Source organism: Canis lupus, chromosome 24 (assembly GCF_011100685.1).
Source record: "Canis lupus familiaris isolate Mischka breed German Shepherd chromosome 24, alternate assembly UU_Cfam_GSD_1.0, whole genome shotgun sequence".
NCBI lineage: Eukaryota > Metazoa > Chordata > Mammalia > Carnivora > Canidae > Canis > Canis lupus.
The window spans coordinates 5,917,382-5,930,762 of record NC_049245.1 but is presented as its reverse complement, the minus strand read 5'-3'; the positions used below and the strand labels follow the sequence as shown (position 1 = coordinate 5,930,762).

At 41.7% G+C, this 13,381-nt stretch overlaps 1 protein-coding gene across 1 annotated transcript in view; it reads left to right on the top strand.

Moving 5' to 3' along the window:
- PCSK2 (proprotein convertase subtilisin/kexin type 2) overlaps positions 1–13,381 on the top strand; it is a 258,591-nt gene that overhangs the window by 226,808 nt on the left and 18,402 nt on the right. The window contains exons 9-10 of the mRNA XM_038571554.1: positions 9,620–9,835; positions 11,399–11,499. Coding sequence (XP_038427482.1) covers positions 9,620–9,835; positions 11,399–11,499 — 317 coding nt within the window. The remainder of the gene's footprint in view (positions 1–9,619; positions 9,836–11,398; positions 11,500–13,381) is intronic.

Genomic DNA, 13,381 nt, shown 5'->3' with positions numbered 1-13,381 from the left:
AGTATCTCCAGGGAGGTAATACCAGTGGATCAGGGCCTAGTCTGGTCATTCACCCAGATCACTATGCTTTGATCAGCAGGAAGGACTAACTCGCTTGGGCTCCATACTTCTCAAAGTGGGATTCTCATCTCCTGTCACCAGCAGGTGACATGCTGGGTGGGGGCACACAGAGCCACATCACCAGTGTCTGGCCAGAGCTTTACTATAGCTGACAGTAAGCAATTTGTGACATTATTTTTATATTATGGACGAAATACAAAATCTACATGAACTTTTAAGAAATTAGGGGTGAGGGGGTAATGTCAGCATAATGGCAGTGTGAATCATTTCCTTTGTTTCTCCCCTTAATTTACAAGTAGGGAATCCATAACCCAGTAGGGGTTCTTTGCATAGCACACCAGGACTCCAGAGAGAAAGAATCCTACATCTGTGTATCTGAAGGTGGGTGGATTGGACCTTGTGGCTGAGGCAAAAACAAGAGAGCTGCAGCAGAACCGGGGGAACAGCAGCAGTGGTGCCTGTAACCCCAGCAACCCTGGCAGTGGCTGTGGCTCCAGAGACAGTGGTATCCCCAGTAACCCTGGGCAGCAGCAGCAGCACCTATGATCCCAGGACACCTGGCCAGTGCACCAGCAACCTTGGCAACCTCAGCACTGGTAATGACACCTGTGCCCATGCCCAAGTAACTCTGACAGTCTCAATGACCCCTCCAGAAGAGCAGGTGGAGGGTGGAACATGTATGTTCCCAATACAGCCATAAAGTGCTTAAAAAAAGAGGAAACAAAACAAAACAAAATTGTGCTATGTTGCCACCTGCTGGAAAACAAAAGAATGGCCTCTACATCACAACCTGTTGAATTGTTAAACTCAAAGTGAACAAAATTTACCTATATAACAAAGATATTCAGTACTTCAAAGGCACCAGCAGAGGTACATGTCAAACACCACGACAAATCACAGTAATACGGTATCACCAAAAGACAATGATGGTCTCCAAGCAGCCAGTCTCCAAGTCACCAATTAGGAGCTAACTGATAGAGAACTCAAAGTAGCTGTTATGAAGAAACTCAGCAATCTCCAAGAAGACTCAGAAAAGCAATTTAATGAGCTCAGGAATAAAATTAATGAACTGAAGGAGTGGTTGGCCAAAAAGATTGAAATTCCAGAGGTGAAGAACTCAGCACATAAGATGAAGAATGCATTAAAAAGTATAGGAGATAGAGCAGATCAGATGGAAAAGAGAATAGGCGAGCTAGAAAATAGAAATCTAGAAATGATTCAAGTGGAAGAAAGAGAACTAAGATTTTTAAGAAGAAACCCTGCAAGAGCTATCAGACTCCACTAGGCAGACCAACATAAAAATAATGGGTACAGCAGGAGAGAAGGAGAGGGGGGCAGAGGATTATTTAAAGAAACAATAGCTGAAAGCTTCCCAAACCTAAGGAAAGAACCAGACAAAGCAAATAAGTCCACAAAGCTAATAGGTCACCTTACTATCTGAATGCTGGAAGACCCTTTTCAAGACACATTATCATGAAGCTGTCAAAAATTGATGATAAAGACTCCTAATGTCATCCAGGAGGGAAAAAAATGTTACCTGCAGAGGAACCCTCATTGGATTATCAGCAGATTTCTTCAACAGAAACTCTACAGGCCAGGAGAGAGTGAAATGTCATATTTAAAGTATTGAAAGATAAAAATTTCCAGCTGAGAATACTCTATCCTGCAAAGTGACCCTTCAGATATAAAGGAGAAAAGCAAACAAAAGCTGAGGCAGTTTACCACCACTGGACCTGCCTTACAAAAAAATGTTGAAAGAAGCTCCTCTACCTAAAATGAAAAGAAAAAATACCCCAAATTTTTACTAAAGTGATAGAGAAAATTATAGAGTCAAAATTATAATCCTATTTTAGAATAGGGTGTTAAATGATTATAGTATAAGTTTATAAGAGAAAAGCATTAAAAATAAATATCGCTACTACAATTTGGCAATAAACTCACAGCATAAAAAGAGCTAATTTGTGACAACAAAAGCATAAAAGGGGGGAAGAAAATGCCAGAACCTGTATAGTCAAATGAAGGTAATTTGCTATCAGAAAAAAGGACTATTTTATCTATGAGATATTTTATACAAACCTCATGGGAACTACAGAACAAAATCTAGAGCAAAGATAAAACATTTAAAAAGGCGGTGAGACTGAACAAATTGTCATAGAAAACCACCAACCTAAAAAGTAAATAAACCAAGAAAAAGAAACAATGGAGATACAAACCAATCTGAAAACAAAAGATAAAATGGCAATAGTAAGTCTTCATATATCAATAATCACCTTAAATATAAGTGGATTGAACTCACCAATCAAAAGGAACAGAGTGGATGAATTAAAACAAAGACCCAACTGTGTGCTGCCTTTGGGAGACTCTTCTCAGCTTCAAACACAAACATAGACTCAAAAGTGAAGGGGCAGAGGATGATACTCCAAGAAATGGTAGCCAGAAGAAAGTGGGTGTAGACACATTTACACCAGACAAAATAAATTTCAAGCCAAAATTGGTAAAAGAGACAAAACAGGTCATTATATAATTATGATAAAGGAATCAATACAGATCTTCCACCACTTACAATGGCTACAGCCTGATAAACCCATCACAAGTTAAAAATATAAGTTAAAAATGCATTTAATGCATCTAACCTACCAAACATAATAGCATAGCCTACCTTAAATGTGCTTACAACACTTGTATTAACCTACGGTTGGACAAAATCATCTAACACAAAGCCTATTTTATAATAGAGTTGAATATCTCAGGTAATTTATTGAATACTGTCCTGAAAGTGAATAACAAAATGATTATATGGGTACAGAATGGTTTTAAGTGTATCAATTGTTTACCTTCCTGATCACATTGCTATTGGGAACTGCAGCTTGCTGCTGCTTCTGCTGCTTACCTTCATGAGACAGTACCATACTGCATTATCACTAGGCTGGGAAAAGATTAAAAACTGAAAATTCAGGCAGCCCAGGTGGCTCAGCAGTTTAGCGCCACCTTCAGCCCAGGGCATGATCCTGGAGACCTGGGATCGAGTCCTGAGTCAGGCTCCCTGCATGGAGACGGCTTCTCCCTCTGCCTGTGTCTCTGCCTCTCTCTCTCTCTCTCTCTCTGTCTCTCATGAATAAATAAATAAAATCTTTAAAAAAACTCTGAAAATTCAAAGCATGGTTTCTACTGAATGAGTATAATTTTTGTACCATCATAAAGTTGAAAAACTAAGCCAATCCATCATAAGTCGGGACCCTCTGTATATCAAGAAGATATACAATTATAAATACATACACTCCCAATATCTGAGCACCAAAATGTATTATACAAATACTAACAAATCTTAAGGAAGAAATATACAACAATACAATAACAGTAGGGGGACTTCAATATCTCACTATCAGCAACAGAGTGATTGTGCAGACAGAAAATTAATAAGGAAAGATTGAACTTGAACACACCTTAAACAAATGGACCCAACAGACATATATAGAAACTTTCCATCCAGCAACAGAATGCACATTCTTAAGTGCGTATGAACATTCTCCAGGATCGATGATATTATAGGCCACAGAACTAATCTTAGCAAATTGAAGAGACTGAAATCATATCAACTATCTTCTCTGACCACAATGACACAAAATTAGAAGTCAACCAGAGGAAAGTGAGTAGATTCAAGTATGTGGAAACTAAACAGCATGTTTCTAAAAAAAATAATAATAATGGGTCAAAGAAAAAATCAAAAGGAAAATTATCTTGAAACATATTAAAATGAAAATCCATCATCTCAAATTTTGTGTGCTGCAGCAAAAGCAGTTCTAAGAGGAAAGCTTATAGCAATAAACACATATATTAAGAATAAGAAAAATCTCAAACAACCTAACTATATACCTCAAGGAACTAGAAAAAAAAGGAACTAGTCAAGCCCAAAGATAGCAGAAGAAAGGATATAGTAAAAATAAGAGCAAAAATAAATGAAATAAAGATCAGAAAAAAATAGGAAGTATCAACAGAACTAAAAACTGGTATTTTGAAAAGATAAACAAGTTTAACAGCTAGACTAATTCTTTAGCTAGACTAAGAAAAAAAAGAGAAGACTCAAAATTTGAAGTGAAACAGGAGCAATAACAATGAATACCACAGAAATATGGAAAATTGCAAAAGACTACTACAAATAGTTATATGCTAACAAATTATATAACCTGGAACAAATGGATACATTTATAGTAACACACAACACTCCTACAATGAATCAGGAAGAAACAGAAAATCTGAACAGATCAATAATGAATCAAGAGATTGAGTCAATAATTTTAAAAATTCCCAACATGGAAAAGTTCAGGGCCAGATGGCTTCACTGGTTAATCCCACCAAACAGTTAAGGAGTAATTAGCACCAATCTTCCTCAAAGTCTTCCAAAATTTTGAGAAGAGGAAACATCTCCAAATTCATTCTATGAAGCCAGCATTACCTTGATAGCAAAACCAGATAAGGATACCACAAGAAAAGAAAACTATAAACCAATATCCCTGATGAATATAGATGCAAGTATTCACAACAAAATATTAACAAATTGAATTCAAGAATACATGAAAAGCATTACACACCATGATCAAGTGGGATTTACCCTTGAGATGCAAGAGTGGTTCAATATATGCAAATCAATAAATATAACTCATCACATCAATAAAATGAAAGATAAAACCCAAATGATATCTAAATAGATAACTGAAAAGGCATTCGACAAAATACAGTATCATTTCATGATAAAGATCCTTAATAGATTGGATATAGAAGGAACATATCTCAACATAATAAAGGCAATATACAACAAAACTACAGCTAACATTATATTCAATGGAGACAATTTGAAAGGGTTTCCTCTGAGACCAGGAACAAGGTAAAGTTGCCTATTCAATATAGTACTGGAAACCTTAGCTACAGCAATGGGGTAAGACAAAGAAATAAAAAGCATCCAAATTAAGAAGAAAGAAGTAAAATTTTTGTTATTTGATGATGATATGATCTTATATAGAGAAAATCCCAAAGAGTCAATCAAACTTCTGGAATTAATCAATAATTTCAGTCAAGTAACAGGTTAGAAAATCAACTTACAGAAATCAGTGGCACTCCTTCACACTAAAACAAATTGCTGGAAAGAGAAATAAAGAAAACTACCCCAGTCAAATAGCATCAAAAACAATAAAATACTTAGGAATAAACTTAAGGAAGTGAAAGATCTATACAATGTATGCTATAAGACTTTGTGCAAAGAAATTGAAGACACAAATGGAAAAGCATCTGATGTTTGTGGATCAGAAGAATAAATATTGTTAATATGGCCATACTACCCAAAATCATCTACAGATTCAATGCAACCCCATCAAAATACCAAAGAAATAATCCTAAAGGGCAGCCCTGGTGGCGCAGCAGTTTAGCGCTGCCTGCAGCCCAGGGTGTGATTCTGGAGACCCTGGATCGAGTCCCACGTCGGGCTCTCTGCATGGAGCCTGCTTCTCCCTCTGCCTGTGTCTCTGCCTCTCTCTCTCTCTCTCTGTCTCTATGAATAAATAAATAAAATCTTAAAAAAAAAAAAGAAAGAAAGAAAGAATCCTAAAAATTGTCTGGAAACACAAAAGCCTTGAATAACCTAGGCAATCCTGAGAAGAAAGAACAAACCTAGAGATATCACACTTCTTGATTTTAAAGAAAGAATACTACACAGACATATTAATAAAAACAGTATAAAAACAAAAATAGACACATAGACCAATCAGAATAAAGAACACAGAATTAAATTCTAGCATATAAGGTCAACTGATATTCAACCAGGAAGCCAAGAACACCTAATGGAAAGATAATTTCTTCAATAAATGGTCCCAGGAAAACTGAAGAAACACATGCTAAACAATGAAACTGGACCATTATCCCACACTATTCACAAAAATTAACTTAAAATGGATCAAAGACTTAAAACAAAAACAAAAAACAGAGTACAATGGTGGTAACCAGGGGATGGAATGGGGGCTGAGACTCATGGTGTTTAAGGGTACAAACTTGTAACAAGTAGTAAAGAAGCCACAGAGATCCAATGCACACACAGTATAGTGGATATAGATAATAATATTGCACTCGAATGATGGAATGTGATCAATATTGCTTCAATGGCAGTCATATTACAACATATAACTGTATCAAAGTAATACGCTGTACATCTTAAGTTTATAAAATGTGATGTCAAATTTATTAAGTAATAATAATAAATAAATTTGGGGCTTGTGAGAGGCTGCTTTAGGCTATGCCCTTAAAACCAGCAAGGTCCAACTCACTGCCCTTTGCCATTAGGTAGTACATGCATATGAAACTTCCTGCTAGATGCTAGTCATGAGCACCAAAAATGTCTCCAACAGTGCCCCACACACCCTGGAGCACCAGGTCACCCTAGGTGAAAAACTCATTACATGAAAACTTTCGAGAGACACTAAACTCCCACTAAACCCCCAGGAAACCCCTGATTCAAAGACAGAATTCAAAGTGGAGCTGCACCATGTATTTTACTTTGTCTAAATGCACTTGCCTTCTTAAAAAAGTAGAAGGGAGAGAAGGGCATTCCAATGTAAAGGTGCGGCGAGTCCGACTGCCATTCTATTATGTGAGCATGTGCTACTAAACACGTGGTGGGAGGGTGCCAGCAGACAGCCCACCCTTGAGGGCCCAGCTCCCCTGAGGGGTGCAGACTCCTGCACCATCTGCTCCTGTGTCTCTGGGTGAGCCTCCCATACCCCAGCTGGTCTTCGGTTCTCCTTTACCACCTGTTCTCTGGATAAAAATTCCTCTCTGGAACTGTCCAGTATGGCAATACTTGCCTGACAGAACTTTGATTGATACAGTGTATTTATTGGGATGTTGAATTTGTAAGTTAACTTGGGGACAATGGACATCTCTGTGATGCTTTCTTTCTATATAAGAACATAATGGGTTAAATCTTCCTTTCGGTCAATGTGTCTGTCCATTGGGTCTTCATCTGTGTCCCTCCATAGAATTTCAAAGTCTTATTTAGTTCTTAGCTCTTTTTTTTCTTTTTTTAGTTTCTTGAGTTTCTAAGTATTTTACCCTTCATGTGGCTAACAAAATGGTGCTGCATGTCAGATTGCTTTAAGGATTAACCTGCAGTTATATGTAAAGTACTTAGAGCAGTCCCTGGCATACAATGAGTGCCATGGTAATGCTTTTTCTGATTATCGTCTTAGTTTCTTCCATTGCATTCTTCAACTGATTATTGTTGGAATATGACTCATAGTTGTTTGGTTGCGGTTTTTGCCCAGCTCCTGTTCAGTAGAAGCTGGAAGCAGAACTGGACCTTGGGGCATCATTTTAACAGGAAAATGAGGCATGCCAAAACAGCCAATCCCATATGGTGATGAGAGGCAGAGCTCTCAGTTCTCTATACATGCTCTTTTCCCAAGCATCTGTCCCCAGACTATTTGATGCTGATATCCAGTCATTAGAAGCATGGATGTAACTATTACTACCTCATATAAACGCACATACACACATCTCTTTGGAAAACAAAGCTTGGGATCCCTGGGTGGCGCAGCGGTTTGGCGCCTGCCTTTGGCCCAGGGCGCGATCCTGGAGACTCGGGATCGAATCCCACGTCGGGCTCTCGGTGCATGGAGCCTGCTTCTCCCTCTGCCTGTGTCTCTGCCTCTCTCTCTCTGTGTGTGTGTGTGACTATCCTAAATAAATAAAAAAAAAATAAAAAAAAAAAGGAAAACAAAGCTTAATATTCCTAGGAATCCCAGTATCCTTGTGTATCCATGAGCTAGGCTACATGCCCTAAAACTCAGTAATTTAAAATAACCACCATTTACACCCTGATCATGGGTCTCTGGGTCAGCTGGGTTGTTCTGCCAATCTGGGGCAGCCTCAGCTCTTCCCACCTGGTCTCGCTCATGCATCTCTGGTCAGCTGGAGGGTGAACTACAGATTGGCTGGTCTGGGGCGCCTTCCTTCACACGTCTGCTGGCTCTCGACTGTCAGCTAGGGCAGTGAATGTGACTGGGCTACGTCTCTCATCAGCCAGAAGGCCAACTCAGGTTTGCCCCATGGTGCAACAGAACAGAGAGAACAGATACAGAGCTCCTTGAGACCTATGCTTGGGCCTGACAGCAGCACTACTTTCTATCACTTTCTCTTGGACAAACCAAAGACAGGAAGCCAGACTTAAGGGGTGGAAAATAGACCCTTCCTCTTGGTGGGCAGGACTGCAAAGTCATATTGTAGAAAGGGCATGAATACGGAGAATCCTGGAGTCCAAATCACCTCCCACACACCTGACTCCATGGTGACAACGCTTCTGGTGCTGATTCCTTAATTTAGCAAAAGTTGCTTTGTCTCACTAGCAGCCCAACTGTGGATTGAGTCAGGGGAAATTCCACATTTGGTGGCTTCACGCATTTACCCTGATTCACACTTCTTTCACTTTCATTGGGTGCCACTTCTTGACACTGAGCCCAAATCTGAGTCTGTTGGAGAGTGCGATCCCCGGCACCAAGCTGTAAGGATGACACACTTCCCTCTCTGTCCTGGTTTCAGAAAGCTGGTTAAAATGTCATATAACATAGTGTTTAAAAGAATTCTAGGGCTGCCGGGGTGGCTTAGTCAGTTAAGAGTCTGACTCTCGGGATCCCTGGGTGGCGCAGTGGTTTGGCGCCTGCCTTTGGCCCAGGGCGCGATCCTGGAGACCCGGGATCGAATCCCACATCGGGCTCCCGGTGCATGGAGCCTGCTTCTCCCTCTGCCTATGTCTCTGCCTCTCTCTCTTTCTCTCTCTGTGACTATCATAAATAAAAAAAAAAAAAAAGAGTCTGACTCTTGATTTCGGCTCAAGTCATGATCTCAGGGTCCTGAGATCAAGTCCTGGTGGGCTCTGCCCTGAGAGTCAGGCCTGCTTGGGATTCTCCCCACCTCCTTCTTCTGCCCCTCCCTCTCCCAAAAAAGAAGTCTAGCATAATCCAGTCAGGTAAATGCGTGTGTACACCTGTGCACATATATACATATGATTTGCTTGATTTGTATATTTTGAAGTAAAACGTGTATTTTAAACTTGAATTATCTACATATGTATGTAACTATACATACAAAAGGTATGTAACTATATATAAAAAACTAAAGACATATCTAAGTATCTTTTACATCCTATAAAGCTAAGTATAAACATGTATGTACACTTACATTCTCGCTGAAAAATGTCTGAAAGGAGGAACAAGAATTGGGCAATAATGATTACGAGTAAGAAGGGTTTTTCTTTAATTTTCCGTTCCGTATACTTTGATTTCTTACATGAGGATGTACTACCTCCAAAGCTTTTTAAAAGCAGTTTGCTTATTAATTTTAAGGTGATTCTGCTAGCTTTTCTTACTGTGTTACCCCCAGCTCAAATAATACATTCTGGTAACTTCGTATATTGAATCCTCCCAGACACAAGCAGGAGACTCCTGGGGCCCCGCGGGCGGGGTGTGGCCCTCGGGGCAGCGGCGCAGGGCCTCCAGCTCTCTCCCGTCCCCCCCCCCAGGGCCGCGGCGGCAAAGGCAGCATCTACGTGTGGGCCTCTGGGGACGGTGGCAGCTACGACGACTGCAACTGTGACGGCTACGCCTCCAGCATGTGGACCATCTCCATCAACTCGGCCATCAACGATGGCAGGACCGCCCTCTACGACGAGAGCTGCTCCTCCACCTTGGCCTCCACCTTCAGCAACGGGAGGAAGAGGAACCCCGAGGCCGGCGTGGTGAGTGCGGTCCCCCCACCCCGCCCTTGGTGATGCGGTGGAGTGTTCCTGCGCTGCGTGACATCATGCACAGGCACTGGGTGACATCATGCGCCACCACCGGTGACGTCACGGGAGGAAGGGGCTCTCCTCTCCTGCCCTCCAAGAATCAGCACCTGTTTTGAGGTTCCAGAGATCCACTGTCTTCCAGGCCTGATAATGCTTTGTTATAAGGTAGAGCCATGCAATGTGCAGGTTGGGAGCAAGGACTGTGATCCCTTTGCAACTCATTTTCCATAGATTGTCTTTCTTGTTTATTGTTTTGCATTGCAAATAGTGATGAACTCTGATGATCAAAAACTTGCCCCAGCACACCGCTTATAAAGACAGCTAATATTAAGAACTGGGGCATCACACCATCGCGCCATCTGAGCCAAGAGCCCATGCATTCACTATAGTTAAAAAAAAAATAGCATCCCTAGATGGACTTTTCTAGGGCCATAAGCCCTCTGGGCACACACACCTGTATTTTTTCAAGGTAAGAATGGTAGTTTTCATCTTGTTTTAAAATATGTTCATAATTGAGAAAACAAAAAGGTTAAGAATCCCAGACTTCGATTATTTATTGTGTTTTTCTGAGTAGCTTTTCCTTCCTGGACAGCTTGATAACATGGTGAATTTTCCAAGCCCCTTTAAAATATGCATCTGGAGACCATAAGGAACCTTTTTGGATCTCTTCTTCTCTCTGGGTATTTCACTCACATATCACCTTTTCCTCAGACCTCCAAGCCTGGGATTTGGTAGGTGGCTGATAGTCCTACTGAGCTTCATCTTGATTGGCCACCCACCTCAGCTGGGGCTTCCCGGGGGAGGACAGGAAGTCAGCACACAATCATCATTACCAACCTGTGCTCCAGTCCCAGATTCCTGCCTGGACTCTGCCTTGGCAAGCTGGCCTGGCTCTCGTGTGAGCCAAGAGATCCCTTTACCTAAAAGGGACACAGATGTTACCTTGGCTCCCTGAGCCCGAGTATCTCTCCATGAGATATAGAGAAACATTGTTTTTAATGGCCTGCTTTTCTAGGCAAACTTTGGCTGAGCGTGTTTATTCTTCCCTTTTTGGGAACGCCAGCCTTGTCTTTGCGAAGGGAAAAAATATGATGCAATGGTGGGTATTCCAAACCAATCCCAGTGCAATAGTACTCACCGCTGTCTTGACCTGGTGATACTATTGACTTGTCACTTTCCACCTATTGGTTTTCCTGTCAGGACCCAGGAAATAAATGTCTCTCTAGTCTCTGGAATAACTACAAATATGTTCCTCTGAACAATTAATTGACTTGTTTTTATCTTGTGAGCACTATAATTGATTGTTCCTTTTTGCATGGGCTACTAAGAAGCTCAAATAAAATTTATGGCAAGGTAGAAAGATGGATGCTAAGCTTATCATTACCTTCGTTTTTCTCTTTTTTCAAAACAAGGCAGAGTTTAAATGAAAGAAACAGATAATTCTCTGCTTCCTATTGTTTTGGGATTGAGAGTGGAGTGACTTATTCACTCATTATTGAACATCTTCCCTTCCAGGCAACCACAGATTTGTATGGCAACTGCACCCTGAGGCATTCTGGGACATCTGCAGCTGCCCCCGAGGCAGCTGGAGTGTTTGCACTGGCTTTAGAGGCTAAGTATGTTTCCATCTTGGGGCTGAGGGTAGACTAACATGTGTCTCTCCACCCAATACGAGGGGTCCATGGAGGCAAAAGTGGGCATGAGAGCCTGTAATGGTCAGGGTCGGTGAACTGTGATGGTCATTTCTAAATGAATCATGGGCCCCAAATGATACATGCGCACACACGTGCACACACACACACACACACACACACTCCACAAATAACATCCCCAGGAGAGTACAGTACTAAATAGGGACACATAGATATTTCTTTCTTTTTTTTTTTTTAATTTTTTTTATTTATTTATGATAGTCACAGAGGGAGAGAGAGAGAGAGAGAGAGAGAGAGAGAGAGAGAGGCAGAGACCTAGGCAGAGGGAGAAGCAGGCTCCATGCACCGGGAGCCTGACGTGGGATTCGATCCCGGGTCTCCAGGATCGTGCCCTGGGCCAAAGGCAGGTGCCAAACCGCTGCGCCACCCAGGGATCCCTAGATATTTCTTTCTTTGTGAAAACCATCCTATTACCTCTCTGGATCCTTTGGCTATTTTACTCCAAAAATACAATTAGCTAAATTAAGGAAAGCTACTGCCAAACTGATATCCAGCAAGCTATTTCAGAACCTGTGGCAATCAGGGTGCTCCCACTCAAGATTTGTTAACTTATAAGGTGAACTCACTTTTAGCAAAACCACACAGTGTAGACCAGGAATTGGACTTTACTGAGAAACCTTCCCAGCTGCGGGTGAGAGGAGGCTGTCCTCTCTGTTCTCATGATCCCATGGAGAGGCCACATACTGCCTAGACACACCTTGAATTTGATCCTTAGCAGAGACTCCTGTCCACCTGCAGCTCTGTCTTTGGAGTGCAAGCCAGAGGCTGGCTCTGGGTTTGAGGAATGAGCATGTGGGCTTCCGGCATCCGCCCTTTTGGTTGGAGGGCGAATGCCCATGCTGCAGGGAGCTGTTCAAGAACACAGCACCAACAGCTTCTGAGAAGTTGGATTCAGGCTCCCAGGGAAGGGGAGTTGAGTTCCCATCTTTGCCAGCTGTTGCTGGGCAACCGGAGCTCCTAGCATCCGTCTCCAGGCAGCCCTACTTGTCTCTTTCCATATATATACTGTGTTTCCTGACTTCCCAAGGAGGTAAGAGTTGATTCCTAGATAGGAAAGGACTTTGAAAGATTTTCTAGTCCAACACTCTGTTTTTAAGCAGAAAAGGCATAATTATCCTCCTTTTACAGATAAGGCCCCAAATTGTGAGTGACTCTCTTTTTGGACCAGGCCGAACTTTGATTCTTCCAACAAAAGTCAAGTGGAAAACTTAGGATTCCAGGAGACACTGGTTGAAGTGTTTCTCTTAAGTGCAGAGATTAAAACTCCCATCATATGTGCATTTCCTGAAGATAAAACTGTTTATCTCCAGGCCTGTTGGGCTCTGGTGTCAGAGCTGGCTTGGCTAGGGGCAGACAGCAGGAGCCAGCTGCCTGCTGCTGAGCCTTGCAAGAGAACAGGGAGCCAGAAGTGATCCAGAACAGAGAAGGGGGTTCTGGTCACCCTTTAAATCTAAAAGGGTAGATAGACCTTGACTCAAAGTCTCCTTGCATTTTTGGCAAGCAAGAAGTCAGTTGCCCAGGCCTCTATGCACACAAAGGGACCGTCTAAATTAACCAAAGTAATAGAGCAAGGCTGCTGGATCTCTGAACAGGTTCATGGGCTCTGCACCAATTATTCACCATTCTTTGACACACACCTGCAAGATAGCCTTACAGAAAAAAAGTCACAACGAGGGCATGCTTTGTTTTGGAATGGTGGTCATGATTTAAATTCTCCATTGCCATAAGGAGGGAAAAAGTGATACTTAGCAATAGCGGTTCAAGCCCATCATTGAAGCTAGTCCTG